The following is a 21,539-nucleotide window of genomic DNA, read 5'->3' on the forward strand; positions in this document are numbered from 1 at the left end:
ATGTGTTGTTAGTACTTTTAGTTGAAATGTTGAACCGTGCGATATTTTGTTGTGGCTGTAGATTGTACAAATAGGTTCCCTGGGTGGTTACGAGTAGTGACTCATGTAGACGATGTTAAGTAAATGGAAATTGATAAAGTGTTGGAAGTGTGATTGTGTGGATTGTGATTTGAGCCATGGTGATGGCAAGGGTAACCTATGGGGCCCTGTGTTGAAATGGGTTACCTGAGGGGCCCGGTGTTGTGACACTAACGTATGATACGTCATGGGAAGTTTTTCTTCGAGGAAGAGAATGGGTCCCATGAGACGGTTATAGTTAGTGAGTCGCTAATGTATGATACGTCATGGGAAGTTTCTCTTCGAGGAAGAGAATGGGTCCCATGAGACGGTTATAGTTAGTGAGACGTTAATGTATGATACGTCATGGAAAGTTTCTCTTGGAGAAAGAGAATGGGTCCCATGAGACGGTTATAGTTAGCGTGGGGTAGTGGATGTCCGACCCTAATGTACGATACGTCATGGGATGACTCAATCCTCTTGTTATGGTCTTAAGTGAGAACATACTCGGTACATAACTTAGATGCGCTCACCTAGGACCCTGGTGCAGGACAAGCAAGAGGAAGGGTGGACCCATGGGACGATTGTAATTAGTGGATGTGGGAGGAAAGGATCTCGCGGAGAGAATCCTTAGATTACATGTAAGATGATGGATAGTAAAGAAAAAGACGATGTGTTATTATTTTGTACCTTCGGTGTATTATGAATTATTATATTGTTGATCTGCATATTGTGGTATTGGGTTTTAGGATTTCTACTTAGTGAATTATCACTCAGGATACGTTTGTATCCTGGCAAATCGTTTGCTTCGGCGTTCAATTTGCCAGAGTGTGCAGGATTTCACAGTGGAGCAGTTGATACAGGTGGGACCCCTGAAACGGAGTCTGGGCCAACATTGCTTGGAATTTCGTGTCAAAATTAGAGTCGCTCTGGAGTTGCTTTTATTAAGTAAATGTACATAAATTTTTGTATTATTTTGAAATTGTAATTTTTGTATAAGGATAAATAGGGGTCTAATAGTTTGTAAAATTTAGTGTATCTTTGGGTTAATGCTTCCGAAATTCTTTGGAAAATCGGGGCGTTACAGTAAATTGAGTTTTAGGAGTGATTATTCAATACTCTTGGAGTTCCGCCACGTGAGACTTTATGGACATTTCCTATCACATATTGGTCTGGGTTTCATCACTGATGTGTGGTGAAGAGGGTTCTAAAGCATCACGTGGCGTGCTCTAACAACAACTGCCGATGTTGTGAATCATACGTGATACCAAGCAGATCACGTGCACACCACGTGTTCCACAGTTCGCTAACAGAAGCGCCAACTGTACAAAGCGATCAGAAACCGTTTTGTGAGCTGGAAATTGAAAAGCTCGCTTGGCGGGAAACAGAAAACCGAAGCAAACCTATCCAATTCTCTCTCTCTCTCCACATTCAAGACCAGCGAGAAGCAAAACGACTCCTAGTTGAAATCAATCACCAAGAGGTAATTCTCATTCGGTTTCATCAATTGATTATCGCGTTTTCCTCACATGCACGACTGTTTATCCACATCACTCTATTCTTGATGCAATCTGCCCAGTAATCGAACTTCGTTTCTTACTATTAATCGCACAGGAGTGTTGCATTTGATGTTTTATCGAGTTCTACAATTGAAATTCTGAATGTTATGTTTCAAGAAAAACTGCATCCGTACACTGTAGTTTTATTGAATTTTGATTTTAGGGCCCGATGACTTCCATTCAAGAACAGTATCGCTTATGTGTTCACGGACTTTGGCGGTTGTTGGATATTGTAAGCGATCGGTTTATTTTCTCGAAACCTGATTGTATCGTCATATCATTGTTCTAGAGTTTAAAACCTCAGGCACGTGATTTTCTGTGGTCCTGGGGTGTGGCCGAGACGTTGTAGTTAAAGTATAGAAATATTTTGTTTGTTTTTCAATTGCCGACGATCAGAACTTGTACGATTACGGTGACAGTCATTGTGGTTATAAATATTAATTGTGTTGTAAAGATAAATTTCTTTGGTATTTCTCAGTTTCTCGCCACTAAAGAATCGTCTCCTGTCAGGATTTTCCGGTCTCTGATGAATTTCAATTTACGAATATGCAATTGATATTTTGTTAATTATGTTGCAAGAACATTATATTGAGGCATGCGACTGTACATTACACAGTGAGGGTTGTCTTGTGCTGCTTTATAATAGAGTAGAGAAAGAAAGTTCTCCATCAGTGTTTTTGTGTTGAAGGGCTTTGTCGGAAGAAGGTAGACACCGGCTGGGTTTTCCATTTAGTTTTCCCGTTAAGAATACTTACATAGACTTGCATAATTTCTGCATAATAAAGTATGAACTCCAACCTTTTTCGCAGGAAGGGGGCACTTTAGATATAGGAAAATCCGCTTTAGTATTTCTCTCATCCTGCCTATCGTTGATAAAATATTCTTGAATGCTGACATGCAACATTTATGTTGTTTTAATGTGTCTACTTTCTTTATCATTAGAGTACAGGCATCAACTAATGGATGGAAATAGGCGTAAGGAAGAAAACAGGGAACTCATGGCGGAACGTATTAGACTTCACATCGCGGTAAGTCCATGTTCCATTTGTAAGGAACAACTGATCTAATGATCTTGTAGGCCATGGGCTTGCAGTCTTGTGTAACTGCACGCCAAGCATCTATTTAACTAAATTTGTAATTCTGTGGCAGAATTCTGAACCATCTTATGGGGGAACTTCCACAGACCCTAAAGCTGATGATGCAATGGAAAATGAAGAGGGTGAGCAAGCACCCGCTGCTGGTGACGACCTGGATAACTCTGAGACTTGTGTTAGTTTTCCAGATAATAGTGCACAGTCAGAGCAGTCATCGCAAGAACCCACTGCAGGTGATGACCTGGATAACTATGAGAATAGTTTGAGCTGTGCAGATAATAGTGGACAGTCAGAGAAGTCATCTGACTCTGAAGATATCCCAGATAACATTGAGGAAAATGACACCTTCTACTTGGAATTGCAAGAAGTAAATAATATCTCCAAGGCAGCTTACAAGGAACTCATGACATTGGCTGTTGAAGCAAAAACTTGGGTTGTAGCTACCCCTGCATTGGGTTCACTTGAAGAATTCCTTCAAATGTTTCGAAGTCCACCCCCGCCAGGAAAGAGAGTTGAACATTCCATTCAGAGTGCAAGTGTTCCAACTGACCCGGAACTTCTGGTTTCTATAATGATGGATGTGGTGAGATTCATCAACTGTTGTAGGAAGTTATGTTGGTCTAGTAATTAATTGTCGTGCCTTTGAAGAAAAGATTCCAGTAAGCTCACTTATAGGCGTCTTAATCTTATCTTACATGATTGCATCTGATTTATGGAAATAAGCCAAGCTAATTCTTACCTTCAATTAGTTGTTACAGTGCAAATTCTCCAAATGTTCTCACAGACTAGGGAAACTGAGAAGTTAATACAGTTCTCTCTTCTGCCCCTTTCAGTAATATGGAGTTATCTCTTCTGCTCTTTGTATTGCCCATTTGCTACATAATTGACAGGGCCAACAGCACCGAAATAACTGCCACATCTGCTTGCACTAAATATGAAGTGTAAAATGATCTAGCCTTAAAATCTCAAAGATTTATGTTTTGCCTTGTTTATAATGTTACTCCTGCAAACAAATAGAGTGCTGGTTTAAGCCAGAATCCAGGCTTGATGGAAGATAGTTTGTTAAGTACTGAAAATGTTACCCAGGTCCTATAAGTAGATACCAAACAAGCATGAAAGCATGCTCATATTTTTTTCTCTAATTTATCGTTGGCCAAGTAACTGACAGGTTTAAGATTTGAGTCTTATATCTCTCCCACATGTTTTTGTTAGAACTTTGTATATTATTTCTGTTCATTCAGGATAGATGGGCTTCGTCCTTTTCCCACATTGTCTCTCGTGAATCCGTCCATGATCCACCTGATGTGTTGCTAAAACTGACAAAGTATGAGGAAGCAATCAAATCCATACTGCTGGTAAGCTTTCCGGCAGCTCATAGAGTTCGGCATGCTGGATTTCCCACACCTTGGAATTTTCCTCATAGTATACATGTTGTCTTATTCATTTGACATGTCTTAATCTGCCTAGTCATTTTGGGTTTCAATTGTGTTATCTAATTCTTGTTTTTATTTTCTATAGGTGGACGCGGAGTTCCAGTTACCAACTCCACTGGTTCAATCAAGAAAATTCTGTCTCTTCAGATGTCTCAGGAAGATCCTACCTGATGTATGGGCCATTGTTGACATATCAAGAGATTATTTCCCAGGTGCAGTTGTTTCTGGATTGGAAAACATATTCCGGAAGAGGCCATCAGGACTATTAGTCAGGAGGAATGGAAACTATTCACAGGTTAGCAAAATGAATTGTTGTGGTCTTTCTCTGTATATCAGTATATGCATGTTGTATGTTTATGAGGAAGATGACTGTACAGAGATTATGTTTCCTAAGCAGTTTCTCTTTATATTTCAGCTTTTATCATCTGTCATGTTATATCGCTTTCCTTGCTGATTTTTTCCAACTTATGCACAGGTTATTTGGATTGAGAATGTGGAAATTCCTGAAGTTCAGTCAAAAGATGGCATCTACCTTGGGTTGATCAATTCAAATTTAGCATTCTCTGCAAAGCGCTGGGTTGATGCATTGATATGGAAAATAAAACGAGATTTTAGCAGCTTCTCTCAAGTGAAGATGAAAGTGAACCAAAGAGGTTTGTTAGTTTCCATTCCATATAGGAGTTGCTCAGGAAAAAGTTGACCATAGTTGTGAAAATGCTCGAATGGTTATATTCTGTTTAGCACGTCACATCTAAAATTTGAGTGCGTTAGCTAATACTATCACTATTACTGTTTAACTTTAACACAAATTTATTTTAAAGGGCACGTCACATAATAAAGAACGGAGATGCAATCACGTAGGCTTCTTATTTTGTAGAGTACGCCGTAATCCGGTACTCCCAAGTTTTTGAGGCACATATCACATCATTTCCACTACAGAAGGCATTGAATCCAAAACTGGGTATCATACTAAGACATGGCATAAATATTTGAATGTATTGTTTTGAGATAAAAACACTGCTGAAACAAGAAACATTTCCCTTTTAACGCAAATTTTATTCCTGCAGCTGCCACTCACCTGCTGAATTTAACTGAAACCATGAGGAAGGTTTACTTAGACATTGTCAGTGAAACCCCTGATGAAGAAAAATGGGTTACTTTGTCCAACAAGGATGTAAGAATTTTGAGGAACTCCGATGATCATGCTGACTCGGGCGTAAAGAATTACATAGCTGTGACGAGCTTTCGGCTTCAGACAAAACCCATCTCACTTACTGATTTTCTGGTAAAGAAGAATATGGATATACAGGTATATACTTGAAACTAATGCTCTCAGAGAAACTCCACTCCTTACTTAAATCTCTACTCAAACTCACATTTGAGCAAAAGCTTCATTCCTTCTCAAATCCATATCAAATAGAGTTTTAATAAAATCCGTACTGTGAGACTCTAATCGTTGTTCATGTTTTGAAGGCCTTTTTGGGTCTACCAAATTTGCAATTATACCATTAATGAAGCTTTTATTCAAAATTATGCTTCAAGTTGAGTTCGCCCATTGGAGTACCTCAATTTTTACGCGAATTTGGGTTGTAATTAAGCAAGGGCTGGAGATGGACTTTTTATTCAACAGGTTATAGGAGTTTCTAACTCATCCACACATTGCAGTGGCCTACATTACTAAACGTGGAGGAGCCAGAAGAAGTGATCAGGTTTTCCTCGGAGAGTAACTGCATTACTCTACATAAGAAAGTAGTTTTCCTAGCCGAGACCACACAGGTTCCATTAGCGCAAGTTTTTTAAAGGATGCCTCATTAGTAAATTTCATCCTGGAGTTTCCTTTATACTGATAGAGTACTGCTGTCATTTGACAGGATCTTGAATATCTGTTACAAGAGAATTCAATGGATGGATTTTGTTTCTTCGTTACTTCAACACCAATTAGCAAAATAGATGTCGACATTGCTCTCTTGGTCGGTAGTTCGGGACTTGTTCCGGTGCAGCCTTCAGGATTTGCAATAATGCCTGATGGTTTCCATTCTAATGCTTCCTTAGTGACAGTTGCCATCCAACAACAACTTAACGTTCTGGACACTGATCAAGCAATTCTTATAATGTGTGATCTTGTTAACACCATCGTTAAAGAGATATCTGAAGAAGGTAACTTTCTCCCTAACGTCTACCTTGAGAAATTCTTCTTCTTCTTTTTTGTCAAAATGAGATTCATTCAAGAACCTAAAGACACATGTGGGCAAATAGATACTTGCTATGTCATTGGTCCCATCTGATTTGTCCTAAAGTTATTGGTTGGATTTTAAGGTTCATACAAGCCTTTGGAATTGTGGATTCTAAAAGATATTATTTGGGAGTTTATTTCAACAAGCACAATCGTAAAGGAAATTTAATGATCAATTCATACAAGAAAGGCTTCCCTGGAGTGTATATTTGAAACCAAAAGCGTGTTGAGCCTGCATCTTCTTGTATTTGACCTGAAACAATGACGCCATTTTTCGGTTCAAATCGCATGAATTTTTTTGCTGGTTACTTTTGTATAATGCAGCTACTGAGTTGTCTATCACCTGTGGAGGACCAGTCTCAATTTATGATGTGGCCATTCTATACTTCAACACTGAAAATGTTTCTGAGAGTGCCTGTATGGTTATTGCTTTGTTGTTCTAATTATGTTCATGTTTTACTTTTTTTGCAGCTAGCAAATTAAGCAACACACCAAGCTGAACTTTGTTCTTTGACTGATTTGAGAAAATGAAGACGGTTCTTGTACATTCCAAGCTGCTTTCTATATCCACATGACTCGAAAGTTGAAACTCGTCCTTTTTCTGCAGCATATGATGTCAATACAGTAGTCATTCTTGGTATATAAAATACAGGTGGATAGTGAAGCTGCATTTGACTTCTGTAGGTGTCAAACACTCAAACTTGCTTTCAGATATATAGCAGATATGTACGGGTAATAAGAAAGAAGCAGCTTTTGAACTGATATCCTGTGATTCCATGATATTTTTTTATTTTTGAAACCTGAATCCATGATAGATCAATTCTCGTTGGGATACTTGCGGGGAAGCAATTCTTCTCAATCTTCACTCTATCTTGGCGCTTTCAGTCTTCGTTCTCAGAATTATAGTGACGTTTGATGTTTTTTTATAATTACTTTCACGCTCTTGTTTCTAGCAACTTAACTGAGAACGTGGATTGAAAAAGGGGATTAGGAGTAACTCACTTACCTGACGACATAGAGGACCTACCAATCATTCATAGGTATAGTAGTAACTACTAAATAACCTCTCCGAGCAAGCAAGCGAGTGAGCTAGTAGTAAGCAAGCCAAAGCACCCCGACAATTCCTTTCAAGTCTCCAACGCAATCAGATTCAAAGAGAGGGAGAGGCCAACGAATTATAAAAAGCAGGTGGCCGGTAAAGAGTAAGAAGCGAAGCGAAGCTGAAGGAAGGCGAGCGCGGTCAGATAAAGAAAGGGTCCGATGAGGGGTAGGGACAGGCCATATATCCCTCTTTGTGTGAGTCTCAGGTTTGTTGACGTTCAGGATGCCGCTTATGTCATAACCTCCGAGTTCCCAACAGACTAGTCCAATGGCGTAGCCAGAATCTGATATCAGCGGGGGCACAATCCAACTCATACAACTTGATTTTGAAAAAAGAAGAAGTACTCCGTATATATCTATCTCCTTTCTAAGAATCCGACAATACGCCTAATTTGAGTTTCTTTTGAACTATTTCTTCAGGATCACTATTAAAAAATTTGTTCAACTATCACATTATCTTAGAGTAGCAATTAAATTTCTAGTTCTAAACGAGTTGTTGATAGATTTAACAAGAGAAAGAAGAGAGAACGTGTGAAGGAGCCTGACTTAACTTGAATTTTGTGACGAGATAGAAATTGTAATTTTGTAAACACGTGGTGGGTTGGGGGCTAAAGTTTAGTTAATGGAGGTTTGCCGAGAGTAATTAATTATATATAGTGGTCCTGGAGCACCGTCATATGGTGCCCAACACTCTTCTCCATTACATATTTAGGTGAGATTCAAAACAAAAAGTCTTGAGCCTTATATGAATACACGATGGAGAAGGATATGTTAGCATAGCGTGTGATGGTGTATTTGAAGTACTCAATAATTTTTTCGTGCTTTGAAGTATGAGGTTTCTAGCTCAGGTCCACACCAGCAGCGGATGTTAGCATAGCATGTGATGGTGTATCTTTACCGGCTAATTTGTCGCTACGTAGATAATCGGGAGTACCACGTAAGTAATGCTCAATAATAACTCATCTTTAAGAGGGTGAAATGTGTCACGGCCGCTGATGCGTTGGATCCTACGGCTCCCCTGATACCAATCAGACCACGTGCACTCCACGTGTTCCACGGTATCACTATTACCAAGCTGCCAACTATATTAACCGCTCAAGAACCGTTTCGTTAGCAGGAAATTGAAAAGCTCGCGTGGCGGGAAACAGAAAACCGAAACAAAGCAATCCAACTCTCTCTCTCTCTCTCTCTCTCTCTCTCCATTCAAGACCAATGAGAAGAAAAACTACTTCTAGTTTTAATCAATCACCAAGAGGTAATCCTCATTCGATTCATCAATTAATCATAGCACTTCTGTTATATTCAAGACTACGTATCCACATCACAATATTCTCTGATTCAATCTAGCCCGTAATCGAACTTCGTTTCTTACTCTTAATCGCACCACAAGTGTAACGCCCCGAAAATTCGAAGACATTAAAAATAATAATGAAAAGATTATTTTCACAAAAGAAATTCATAGATTTACTGCGTCACCATTTCAAAAGCAAATGTCATTATTTTACAACCGTTTCGAATAAATCAAAATATTACAATATCCAAATAAACTTAGAAGCTTTCAAAATAAAGTAGACTTAAATTAATCAGAGCGACTATGCGCACGGAAACCAAAGTTTTCAGCTTCTTCCTCGTTAGGATTTAACTCTATCGAATCGTACGACACTTCTGTTCCATCTTCGGTACCTGGCGTTCGAGTTACCAGGGCAACATAGTACCGTGAGCGATGACGCTCAATAGCCAAAACCCACCCGAACCCATAACTTACAAGCAGCAAGAAAATATAATTGAAGCGCATTGACATAACATAAAGAGAGAACAATTAATCATTTTATTACTATTCTTCAACCTAAGTGAAATCTCGAATCTTATCCACAGATCCGTTCCCACCCATAACCTCTGGCACAAACACTGGTGTGGTCCGACTCCCCTTTTCTAGATCCAGATGAAAGATACCTAAGTTATATACCTGGATATCCCATCCGCAACCATAAGTTCGGATAAAACTTCACCGGCAACGCTTAAGCGCCGTCTAGCCCAGGTTGAACTTCACCGGCAACGCTCAAACGCTGTCTAGCCCGGGTTGTGACGTAAGCACAATGCCACCTTATGTCCCGTCCCAACATCCGAGAGCCGACCACCACCATGCCGTACCTAGGGTTTGAAAATCCATAAATTCAACAGATCACCACCAATCAACCTCCAACAATTCAAATCTCCGGATTCCTTGTCCGGAATCCCAATCACAGTCTCTCACTTTATTAAATTTTTTCCGTTAACCATATTTCAACGTCTAAGATGATAAATCCGCACATCGCAACCATCGCAGGATCCTATTTGTCCAGTCTATCAGTATAACAACATTTCACACAGTTCAACATTTTTCGAAACATGCTCATGGTCTATAACAACAATTAAATTCGCGATAATAACAAATCATGCTATAAGGCTAAACACGGAATAATTTATCATACGTTAAATTTAATCATGCAATTTAATAATCCAACTAAACATACCAACATGTTAAAACTATTTAATCGTGCGATAACACTAATCATGCGATTAAAACAAATTAAGTTATTCCTTTTATTTCTTTTTCTTTTTTTGAAACTAAAGTCTACGATTTACTCTTAATCACCTCGGGACTTGTAATCTTAGCCTTTAATACTCAAGGGTAAGATTTATGAGTTAATCTATTTGAGGGACTAAACTGCAAATATTCTAAGAAATCTTCAAATCCAGTGGCTACTATTTTCTGGAAAAACAGTGGGTTTCGATCGGTTCAACCGGTGGCATCGGAATCGAAAACTAATTAACGTCGGGGCTTGATATTAACTTTTACCATTCAAGAGTTAGATTTACAAGCACTTAAATCACAAGGGGTTAAACTGTAATTAATCCATATATTTTTCTAAAACCCAGCGACTACTGTATTATTCGGAAAAGAAAACAGGGGTGGGGGGGGTTTGGCCGGACTCGACCGACGCCGTCGGGTTCGATTATAATCATGCCGAAATGCTAAAATCAATACGGAACATAACATATATTTAGGGAGGTGAGTTCGGACTACCTCTCGTCCGGCGAAACAATTTTCGGAGAGATTCGGTGGCGGGTCGGAGCGGCGGTAGAACTCGGTTGGTGGTGACCCGGTTAATGGAGATGACGATGTACGGTAGTGATTGGAATGTACGGCGGCGGTCGGATTCCGGTGGTGAAGAGATGGACTACGGTGGTGATGCTCGGGGTGGTGATGGAGGTACACGGCTGGGGTTGGAGAATGGAGGAGTGGTGGCCGGCTGAAATTTCTCTCCCTCTCTATCTGCCGAAATGTGTATAGCCTGGGAACCAGAAAATGAAATGGAGAAGGCGGATATAAACTTGGGTTTAGTTTTGCACGGGGGCTAATACCCAATGGTTAAAAATGAGCTGTCAACGCTAGAGGAAAATAGGGAGGGAAAAGGGGATTTGGTCTCTCCTCTCTCAGCCGAATATTTTGAAGGAAAAGGTGAGGGTTTGTTCCGGAACAACACACGCACACACTACTAAAATTACTCGCTGGACACGCACACACAATCAATTACAGAATAAAATTTGGTGTGCCGGAATAAATAATTTTTTCGAACAGAAATATTATTTTTGTTTTGATAATAATTATTATTTATTAAAAAATACAGGTCTTTACAACAAGTCCTGCATTTGATGTTTTTTCGATTTCTTGATTTGAAATTCTGAACGTTCAGTTTCAAGAAAACTACATCCGTAGTTTTCTTGAACTTTTGATTTTAGGGCTCGATAACTTCCATTCAAGAACAGCATTGTGTATTCACGAACTTCGATGCTTATTGAATATATTTTAGCGATTGGTTTATTTCCTTGAAACCCGATCGTATGTCGAAATTTTATTACTGTTTCAATGTTTAAAACCTCAGAAATGTCATTTTCTGTTGGGATTATGCCCGGTAATCCCACCCGCAACGGAAGCGTAACAAATTAACAAAAACGAAATCACACAAAAAGAACACACAACCAAAATACGTGGTTCCTCAAATTCGGGTACGTCCACGGGAGAGAGAGAAATCTTCCACTATATGAAAAATAGAGATTACAATCTGAGATGTAAAACCCTCCCCGAGCTCCTAACACTTAGCTCTATACAATGTTTTACACTCATCCCCACAACTCTATTTTTCTCTCACATCTTTTCTCCTCTCACCTCCTGGGTGACGTATCTGGCAACCCCCAAAGGGCTGCCCTCTTTTTTTTTCTTTCTCACACTCGGCACACATGCACCACTTCACTTAAATAGGAATAAGAGAGGAATCTACACACTTAGACTCTTCATATCCCAAGTATCACAAATGCTCCTTGGGACTTTTCAAGCACAGCCGGCTAATTAAAGAGAGGATTCTAGAGGCAAACAGCCAACCCATTATTCACTTTTCTTTTTCTTTTCAAACTGCATTTAATGTGGGAAAACCCCAACAAACACCCCCTTTCCCCACAGAAAATGCACCCCTTTTGCTCGGGCACCTCGCACCCCATCACTGCGTGAACGTCTAGTTATCCGCAACTTGCCTATTCACCGGATCAATCATAGAACTAGCATCGCTTACACTGCCCCCACCATCCGTTCACAGCGCCTGTGTCATTCCTCTGAATGTATCCTTGCTGTGCTCGGTAGTTGTGTCTGATCTCGAACGCCCGTGCCTAATCACAAAACACAATCCATGACCCTATCATCCTCCTCGTGCATCTCAAATCACAACTGCAACTCTCAATGATAGGCCTTCCAATTGAACCAGACTGTCTCCGATCATCGTCAATCATCTTCGCAAACCATCGCTATAGTGAGCGTCTGTGTCACTACCAACCCGAGTGTATCCTTGCTCACTAGCTCCGCGCATGTTTGCCCCGATCAACCTCCGATCCCTGCAAGTCTGTTCTATCAATCTTTCATTTTTGCCACTTCCCTAAGCCTCCTGCCACTCATCATTAGCTCTCCCCAGGTCACCTCTCTGTCACTCATCCATCATCGTTCCGATTCCTGGCTTCCCAGCATCTCCAAACCGATCTATTACTTACAGCAAGCGCCTGTGTCAGTTACTAGACGAGCAAACCCGCTCGAATGTAAAAGTCTCCTTGCTTGCTAGCTCATAACAGATCACCACAGAACATCCTCGCTGCTTCCAAGCCATTTTCCAACCCTAAACCAGCCTCCAAATACCCGATTCCTGCTCAACTAGCGCAATCGCACCTGCCTAGGAGCCTCCAATCAGAAAACGGAGCGCACGGTTGAATCCGGAATGTCGAGATACTCAAAATCGACTACTCACTCGCCAAAAAACGGAGTCCAAACCGCTCCGAAATCGCGAAAACAAATCTGACTGCGTGGCCTTGACCCTGACCCTGCTGATGTGACATTGCTGACGTGGCATCTGCTACACTGAATCATTTTCCTTGACAGCTTTTCCAACCCATCACATGCTGCCTACCCTTTTTCTTTTTTTCCTTTTTTTTCTTTCTTTTTCCTTTTCTCCTTCACGCACAGCCTGCCTACTCCGAGAAAAAGGAAAGCTCCCAGCGCGTGCACCACACCCGCGAGACTAGATCTGACGCGCCCGGCACGCGTCACCTTTGACCGGCGCGTGCTTTCTCCTCCGGCCACTTCCGGGGACTTTCCAAGCACTCCCAAGATCGTCTCTTCAAGACGCATCTAACCCTGTGCTCCAAACTTCAATCCAAGGAACTACGAGTACGGGCTTTTCAAAAAACGTACCTCGCCGCCGCCTTTGACCGGCCATTGCCGTCATCTCCAAGCTCCTCCGGCGACGTGCTACACATATCCGTACTCGTCGAGACGAGACAAACACAACCCCGTGCTCCAATCTCGCATCCAACCACTCCTTGAACAAGCCGACCGCCTCTTCGCCGCGCGCCTCTGCCGTCTTCAACCGTGCTGTGCTTCTCCGGTGAACTCCCGATCTTCAACCACAGCTCTGATACCGGTTGTTGGGATTATGCCCGGTAATACCACCCGCAACGGAAGCGTAACAAATTAACAAAAACGAAATCACACAAAAAGAACACACAATCAAAATACGTGGTTCTCCAAACTCGGGTACGTCTACGGGAGAGAGAGAAATCTTCCACTATATGAAAAATAGATATTACAATCTGAGATGTAAAACCCTCCCGAGCTCCTAACACATAGCTCCATACAATGTTTTACATTCACCCCCACAACCCTATTTTTCCCTCACATCTTTTCTCCTCTCACCTCCTGGGCGATGTATCCGGCAACCCCCAAAGGGCTGCCCTCTTTTTTTTTTCTTTCTCACACTCGGCACACATGCACCACTTCACTTAACTAGGAAATAAGAGAGGAATCTACACACTTGACTCTTCATATTCCAAGTATCACAAATGCTCCTCGGGACTTTTCAAGCACAGCCGGCTAATTAAAGAGAGGATTCTAGAGGCAAACAGCCAACCCATTATTCACTTTTCTTTTTCTTTTCAAACTGCATTTAATGTGGGAAAAACCCAAAATTTTCTGTAGCGGGGTGGGGGCGAGACATTGTTGCTCAAGTAGAGATATATATATCTATATATTTCTCGTGTTTTTTAATCGCTAACGATAAAGATTGTACAACTCCAGAGATAGTCTGGGTGATTATAAACAGCAGTAGTTATGAAGACAAAAAACCGCTGTCTTCGTCGCCACCAAAGAATCGCATCCTGTAAGGATTTTTCCGGTCCTTGATCGAATTTCGATTTTATATCATGAAATTCATATGCTGTTAATTATGTTGCAAGAAAGTTTATACCGAGGTTCGCAACTCTTAGCTAGATTGCACATCAATGAGGGCTGTCTTGTGTTGCTTTATAGTATTGAGTAGAGAAAGAAGGTTCTCTGTTAGTGTTTTGCGTTGAATGACTTCGGCAGAAGTAGGTAGACATTGGATGGGGTTTTTCCTTTTAGTCCAGCCAATTTGGATAGTATTGTTTCCGTTCGGTTTTAAATGGGTACCACAAAAATGATTCAAGCCGCTTATTATTCTTAAAATGTTTTTTACGGGTTGATGTAAAAAAATTAGCTTAGTTCGATGTTTGGTTTTTATGCTCTCCTCATTTAATGCTTGCCCATTTAATAGGCACCAAACCAGGACCAAAGAGGAGTGGTTTTTCTTCTTTTCTCTTTCTTTCCTCAATTCCCAAACAGACCTTACTATTTTTCCATTCTTAGATCATTTTTCCTCAGTATTTTTCATGTGACATTGTCACATTGCTACGTGGTACTCCCCGCAAATAAAATATCGTCACTACGTTTTGACTCCTTGCCGTCCAACCTCAAAACAAAAGTGAATGATAATATCTCTGCCGGCCGGCTAATTTGTGGCTACGTAAATGATCGGGAGTACCATGTAAGCAACGCTCGATAATTACTCGTCTTTTAAATGTGTCACAGCCGCTGATGTTTTTAATCCTACAGTCGCCTGGTACCAAGCTGATCACGTGCACTCCACGTGTTCCACGGTTACCAAGCTGCCAACTATATAAACCGCTCAAGAACCGTTCCGTTAGCTGGAAATTGAAAAGCTGGCGTGGCGGGAAACAGAAAACCGAAACAAAGCAATCCAACTCTCTCTCTCTCTCTCTCTCTCTCTCTCTCTCTCTCTCTCTCTCTCTCTCAACACGTTCAAGACTAGCGGAAAGCAAACTACTAGTTTTAATCAATCACCAAGAGGTAAATTCTCATTCGATTCATCAATTCAATCTAGCCCGTAATCGAACTTTGTTTCTTACTCTTAATCGCACCACAAGTCCTGCATTTGATGTTTTCCGATTTCTTGATTTGAAAATCTGAACGTTCAGTTTCAAGAAAACTGTATCTGTAGTTTTCTTGAATTTGATTTTAGGGATCTATAACTTCCATTCAAGAACAGCATTGTGCATTCACGAACTTCGATGCTTATTGAATATATTCTAGTGATTGGTTTATTTCCTTGAAACCCGATCGTATGTCGAAATTTTATTATTGTTTTAGTGTTTAAAACCTCAAGGAATAGCATTTTCTTGCGTTTTTATGAACAGTAGTTGTTATGAATAGAAAAATCGCTGTCTTTGTCGCCACTAAAGAATCGCTTCCTGTCAGGATTTTCTGGTCCTTGATCAAATTTCAATTTTATGTTATGAAATTCATATGCTGGTAATTATGTTGCAAGAAAGTTTATACTGAGGTTCGCAACTCTTAGATTGCCCATCAATGAGGGCTGTCTTGTGCTGCTTTATATTGAGTAGAGAAAGAAGGTTCTCTGTTAGTGTTTTGCCTCGAAGGACTTCGGCAGAAGTAGGTAGACAATGGATGGGGTTTTTCCTTTTAGTCCAGCCAATTCGGATAGTATCTTTTCCGTTCGGTTTTACCCCAGGGGTATTCAGTCTAGCTCTGTATAAAACACAATTCTACTAGTTAAAAGCCGAGTATCATTTAACTTTCAGTTCGGGTTTAGGGTTTAGGGTCATTTGGATATCATGAATGAGGCTTTGTGTTGTTGGAAATGAAATACATGACACTTAGTTTTGGTTACTTGGGAAAGCGTATTGATACTCAGAACAGTAACAAAATAGCGTACCACCTTGTAAATATTCCCACGTTGCTGGATTAAATAACGGCTCATGACTTTGTTGTCATCTCAACCACATTGAAGCTTCGGGTTTTGGTATCATTTATCAAGGCATTTGAGTTTCTCACAATTTATAAGATTATTATTATTATTTTTTGCATAACTTCTGCATAATAAAGTATGAACTCCAAACTTTTTCGCAGGAAGGTTGCAGTTGAGATATAGGAAAACCGCTTTGGTATTTCTCTTATCCTCTTGTTTATTGCAGACATGCGACATTTATGTTGTTTTAACGTGTGTACTTTCTTTGGCGTTAAGAGTACAGGCGTCAACTAACGGATATAAAGAGGCGTAAGGCAGAAAACAGGGAACTCATGGCAGAACACACGGTTAGTCCATGCTCCATTTCAAGGAACAACTCTAGACTATGTGACCATATTCAACCTATTTGCAGGCCATGGCCACGTAGTCATGTGTAACTGGCAGGCCAATTTTCTACTACTTCACTAAGTATGTACTTCTGTGGCAGAATTCGGAACTATCTTATGGGGGAGCTTCTGCGGACCCTAATGTCGCTCCTGCAATTGAAAATGAAGAGGCTGAGCAAGCACCCGCTGCTGGTGATGACCGGGTTAACTTTGAGAATAGTTTGAGCCTTGCAGATAATAGCGGACAGTCAGAGCAGCCATCCAACTCTGCAGATATCCCGGATAACATTCAGAATAGAAACAACTTCTTCTTGGAATTGCAAGAAGCAAATAATATCTCTAAGGCAGCTTACAAGGAACTCACGACAATTGCTGTCGAAGCAAAAACTTGGGTTGTTGCTACCCCTGCATTGGGTTCGCTTGACGAATACGTGCAAATGTTTCGAGGTCCACCCCTGCCGGGAAAGAGAGTCCACTGTTCCACTCACAGTGAAGTTGTTCGAATTCACCCGGATCATCTGGTTTCTATAATGATGGATGCGGTGAGATTCATCAACTCTTCTTAGGAAGTTAGGTTAGTCTAGTCGTATTAAACTGTTGTGCCTTAGAAGAATGGGTTCCAGCTAATTCTAGTAACAGACAGACTTGTCGGAAGATAGTTTGTTTAGTAACGAAGATGTCACCAAACAAGGATGCTTGTATGTCTTTCTAATTTGATCGTTTGGCCAAGTAACTGACAGGATTGAGTTTAATATCTTACAACTCTCCCACATGTTTTTGTTAGAACTTCGTATAATATTTCTTTTCATTCAGGATAAATGGGCTTCATCCCTATCCCACATTGTCTCTCGTAAATCTGTCCCTATCCCACCTGCTGTGTTTCTAGAGCTGGGAACGTTTGATCGTACAATCAAATCCATGGTACTGGTAAGCTATCCGGCACCTCGTAGATATCAGCATGCAGGGTTTTTCATACCTTAGAATTTACCTTGTATACATGTCTTACTCATTTAATATGTCGTAACCTGCCTAGTCATTTTGGGTTCTGATTGTATTATCCAATCCTTGTTTTTATTTTCTCTATAGGTGGACACAGAGTTCCAGTTACCAACACCACTATTTCGACCGACAAAATTCGGTTTCTGGAGATGTCTCAGGGAGATCGTACCTGATGTATGGGCCATTCTTGACATATCAAGGGATTATTTCCCAGGTGCATTCGTTTCTGAATCTGAAAACATGTGCCGAAAGAGGCCATCGGGGCTCTTTGTCAGACGGAATGGAGACCGTTCTGAGGTTAGCAAAATGGATAGTTGTCTATATGTACATGCTGCATGTTTACAAGGAAGACGACTGTAGAGATTTTTTCCAAAACTTTTATCATCTGCACGTGTTGTCCCTTTCCTTTCTGATTTTTCTCGACTTATGCAGGTTATTTGGATTGAGAATGTGGAAATTCCTGAGGCCCAGTCAAAAAATGGCATCTACTCTGGGTTGATCGATTCGAATTCAGCGTTCTCTGCAAAGCGGTGGGTTGATGCATTGAGATGGAAATTGAAGCGAAAGGAGAGCAGATTCTCCATAACGAAGATGGAAGTCAACGAAACAGGTGCGTTAGTTTCCATTCCATGTAGGAGTTGCTCGGGAAAAAGTTGGGGAAATGCTCAAATAGTTGTCCTGTTTAGCACGTCACATAAAAAATTTGTGTGCGTTAGCTAATAGCCTAATACGATCACTACTAGTGCAACTTTTAAGCAAATTTACTTAAAGGGCACGTCAACAAGAAGGCACGGAGTTGCAATCACTTTTAGGCTTATTGTTTTGTGGAGCAAGCCGTAATCGAGTACTCCTGAGTTTTGAGGCACATATCACAACATTTCCAGTACAGAAGGCATTGAATCCCAAGCTGGGCATAATAATAAGACATGGCATTAATGTTTGAATGTGTTGTACTGAATATGACACTTATTGAAACATCACGCATTTGCCAACCACAAGAAAAAAAAAACATCACGCATTTCCCTTTTAACACGCTTTTTTTTTTTTCCCCCTGGATGTGCAGCTGGCATTTGTTTGCTGAATATAACTGGAAACATGAGGAGGGCTTACTTGGACATTGTCAGTGAAACCCCTGCTGATGAAAGATGGGTTACTTTGTCCTACAAGGATGTAAGAATTTTGAGGAACTCCGCTTATCCTGCTGACTCAGTCGTAAGGAATTACGTAGCTGTGGCTAGCTTTCGGCTTCAGGCAAAACCCATCTCAGTTATTGATTTTCTGGTTAAGAAGAATATGGATATACAGGTATGTACACTCGATCAAAACTGATGTTCTAAGAACTCCATAGTACACTCCCCATACCAAATCAAGTTTTACTCTAATCTGTACTCAAATAAAGGGAGACTCAAAACTTTGTTCTTTTTTTGAAGGCTTTCTTGGGTCTACGAAATTTTCACTTATACCATTAACGGAGCTTTTATTCATATTTATGCTTCAAGTGGAGCGCACATTGGAGTTCCTCACTTTTATACAAATATGGGTGATACTTAAGTAAGGGCTGGAGATGGCCTTTCTATGCATCAGGTTGTATGAGTTTCTTATTCATAGACACATTGCAGTGGCCTAGATTGCTAAACGTGGGAGAGCCAGAAGAAATGATCAGGCTTACTTCGGGGCGTAATTGCATAACTATACATAGGAGAGTAGTTTTCCAAGACGGGATCGCGCAGGTTCCAATAGCCCAGGTTTTTGTAACGGATTCCTCATTCCGTATATTTCACCCTGGAGTTTCATCAACACTGATAGAGTACTACTCTCATTTTGACAGGACGTTGAATATCTGTTACAAGAGACTTCAAGGGATGGGTTTTGTTTCTTCGTTACATCGACACCAATTAGCAAAGCACATGCCAATATGCTTCTCTTGATCGGTGCGGGAACTGTGTCGGTGCGGCCTTCAGGGTTTGCTCTAATGCCTGACGGAACTGACGGCTTCAATTCTGATGCTTCATTGGTGACAGTTGCCATCCAACAACAACTTAACGTTCCGAACCCTGATCAAGCGATTCCGATAATGTGTGACTTGGTTAACGGCATCATCAAAGATATATCTGAAGAAGGTAACTTCCTCCCTAACGCCTACCTTGAGAAATTCATTCAAGAACCTAAAGACACATGTAGGAGCATAGATACTTGCCATTTCATTCGCCCCATCTAATTCGTCCTAAAATCAATTGGTTGGATGTTATGGTTCACACAAACCAAACCTTCGGAACTCTTTATGGCTGCGGATTCTCAAAGATTAGTTTTTGAAGAGTTTTTTGCGATGAGCACAATCATAAAGGCAATTTAAGCATCAATTTAGATAGTTGACCGAAAGCATGTTGAGCCTGCATCTTCTTGTATTTGACCTGAAACAACAATGCCATTTTTAGGTTCAAATCCCATGAATTTTTTTACTGGTTACTTTTGTATTCAGCAGCTACTGAGTTGTCTATCACCTTATAATGTTGACTATGGAGGACCAATCTCAGTTCATGACGCTGCCATTCTTTACCTCCGCACGAAAATATTTCTAACTGAGCAATGTGGTACTTCAGAGTGGTCTTTTTCTTGTGTGGTTATTGTTTTGTTGTTGTAATTCTGTTCATTTGTTTCCTGCAGTTAGCAAGTTAAGCGACACATCAAGCTGAACTTCGTTCTTAAGACCGATTTGAGAAAATGAAGACGGTTCTTGTACATTCCAGGCTGCTTTCTATATCCATGTGACACGAAAGTCGAAACTCTTTCTTTTTTCTGTAGCATGTATAATGTCAGATACGGTAGTCGTTCAAGGTAGATGAAATACAGGTGCATAGTGAAGGAGCATTTGACTTCTTTGGTGATCAATCTTTCTTTTGTATACTTGGCAGACAAGTGATAGAAGTAGCTTTTGAACTGATATCCTGTGATTCCGCGATAGATCAATTCTCATTAGATTCTTGTGGGATTTGATCCTGCTCAAGTCCTGACCAAACTTCTCTGTTCCCGTAAATATACTTTTGCAGTTTTGCGTGATCCTATGCCTAAAATTGTACGGGAAAAAAGGTACGGGGAGTAAGACATGAACGATCATGCAATTATCGTTCGATTTCGCTTGATGATTGTCATGAACGATCAGCTGAGAGCAACCATAAGAATAGTTCCAATTATGTGATGAACCCGGGTGGGCCGGCCTTTGCCTCACCGTCATAATCTTTTTCTTTTGATCATTAGGTGATATAACTCTCAGAATCCTTTTCTCAACCTTTCACTCTACCTGGCGCGCTTTCAATCTTCGTTCTCTCTAATATAGTGACACTTGATCAGTTTTATGAACACTTTTGCGACATCGCTTAAGTCACAATCTTCGAGTTCCAACAGGATGCGGGTCCAAAATTATGGGCGCGCCAATGAGTGCTTTCCAACACTAGCTTGTTCGAGTCTTGAGACCTATATATATATATATATATTCAGTCTCAAATGAAGAAGTTCTTATTTTAGTTAAAATACGGACCTCCTCATTTCTTCCATTTTCCGATCGAATTTCGATGATCCGAGCCGCTCAATGTGTTCAGAACGTGATTTTAAGGGTACCCGCGAGAAATCGGCAAAAAAAATGACCGGGAAGGGCTTGATCCGAACAGTTTTGAACAGTTTTTTATTGAACGGTTCAAATAAAAACTGCTCAAATCAAACCTTTCCCGGTCATTTTTTTTCCTAATTTCTCGCGGGCACCCTTAAAATTATATTTTGCACACATTGAACGGTTCAGATCATAAAAATTTGATCGGTAACTATGAGATTGAGATTATGGGTGTTTTTTTAGGGTGTCTCTTGAACCGTTCCGATATATATATATATCGAGCGGTTCCGGGGACCCTTAAAAAGATCCTCCAAGTTTCCGATCAAATTTTGATGATCCGAACCGCTCAATATAATCAAAACGTGATTTTAAGAGTGCTCGCGAGAAATCAGCAAAAAAATGACCGGGAA

At 40.6% G+C, this 21,539-nt stretch overlaps 2 protein-coding genes and 1 long non-coding RNA gene across 5 annotated transcripts; 2 read left to right on the forward strand and 1 right to left on the reverse strand.

The window, feature by feature from the left end:
- Positions 1-1,228: 1,228 nt before the first annotated feature.
- On the forward strand, positions 1,229-7,185 carry LOC131320947 (homeobox-leucine zipper protein ROC2-like). 3 transcript variants are annotated; one of them, XM_058351886.1, is made up of 10 exons: positions 1,229-1,540; positions 2,559-2,644; positions 2,766-3,293; positions 3,952-4,065; positions 4,229-4,438; positions 4,619-4,796; positions 5,211-5,452; positions 5,809-5,919; positions 6,015-6,300; positions 6,848-7,184. In XM_058351886.1, exons 2-10 carry the CDS (start codon positions 2,576-2,578, stop codon positions 6,874-6,876), a joined length of 1,767 nt encoding a protein of 588 aa, XP_058207869.1. In that variant the 5' UTR covers positions 1,229-1,540; positions 2,559-2,575; the 3' UTR covers positions 6,877-7,184. The 3 variants fall into 3 exon arrangements, with proteins under 3 accessions (XP_058207869.1, XP_058207877.1, XP_058207862.1); XM_058351894.1 differs by lacking the exon at positions 1,229-1,540 and adding an exon at positions 1,585-2,321 and having other exon boundaries at positions 6,848-7,185; XM_058351879.1 differs by lacking the exon at positions 1,229-1,540 and having other exon boundaries at positions 2,328-2,644; positions 6,848-7,185.
- A 1,732-nt stretch (positions 7,186-8,917) lies between these two features.
- On the reverse strand, positions 8,918-10,837 carry LOC131320960 (uncharacterized). The gene is made up of 2 exons (XR_009198425.1): positions 10,545-10,837; positions 8,918-9,160 (listed from the first exon to the last, which is right to left on the reverse strand). It is a non-coding gene; the product is annotated as an uncharacterized LOC131320960 (long non-coding RNA).
- A 4,998-nt stretch (positions 10,838-15,835) lies between these two features.
- Positions 15,836-20,466, forward strand: LOC131332142 (homeobox-leucine zipper protein ROC1-like). Its single transcript, XM_058366225.1, has 10 exons — positions 15,836-15,905; positions 16,417-16,487; positions 16,628-17,068; positions 17,340-17,453; positions 17,613-17,822; positions 17,958-18,135; positions 18,589-18,830; positions 19,145-19,270; positions 19,354-19,645; positions 20,190-20,466. The coding sequence occupies exons 1-10, from the start codon at positions 15,836-15,838 to the stop codon at positions 20,216-20,218; spliced, it is 1,773 nt and encodes a 590-aa protein (XP_058222208.1). The 3' UTR covers positions 20,219-20,466.
- The last annotated feature ends 1,073 nt before the right edge of the window (positions 20,467-21,539 follow it).

This window comes from Rhododendron vialii, chromosome 1a (genome assembly GCF_030253575.1).
Source record: "Rhododendron vialii isolate Sample 1 chromosome 1a, ASM3025357v1".
In the NCBI taxonomy this organism is placed as follows: Eukaryota; Viridiplantae; Streptophyta; class Magnoliopsida; order Ericales; family Ericaceae; genus Rhododendron; species Rhododendron vialii.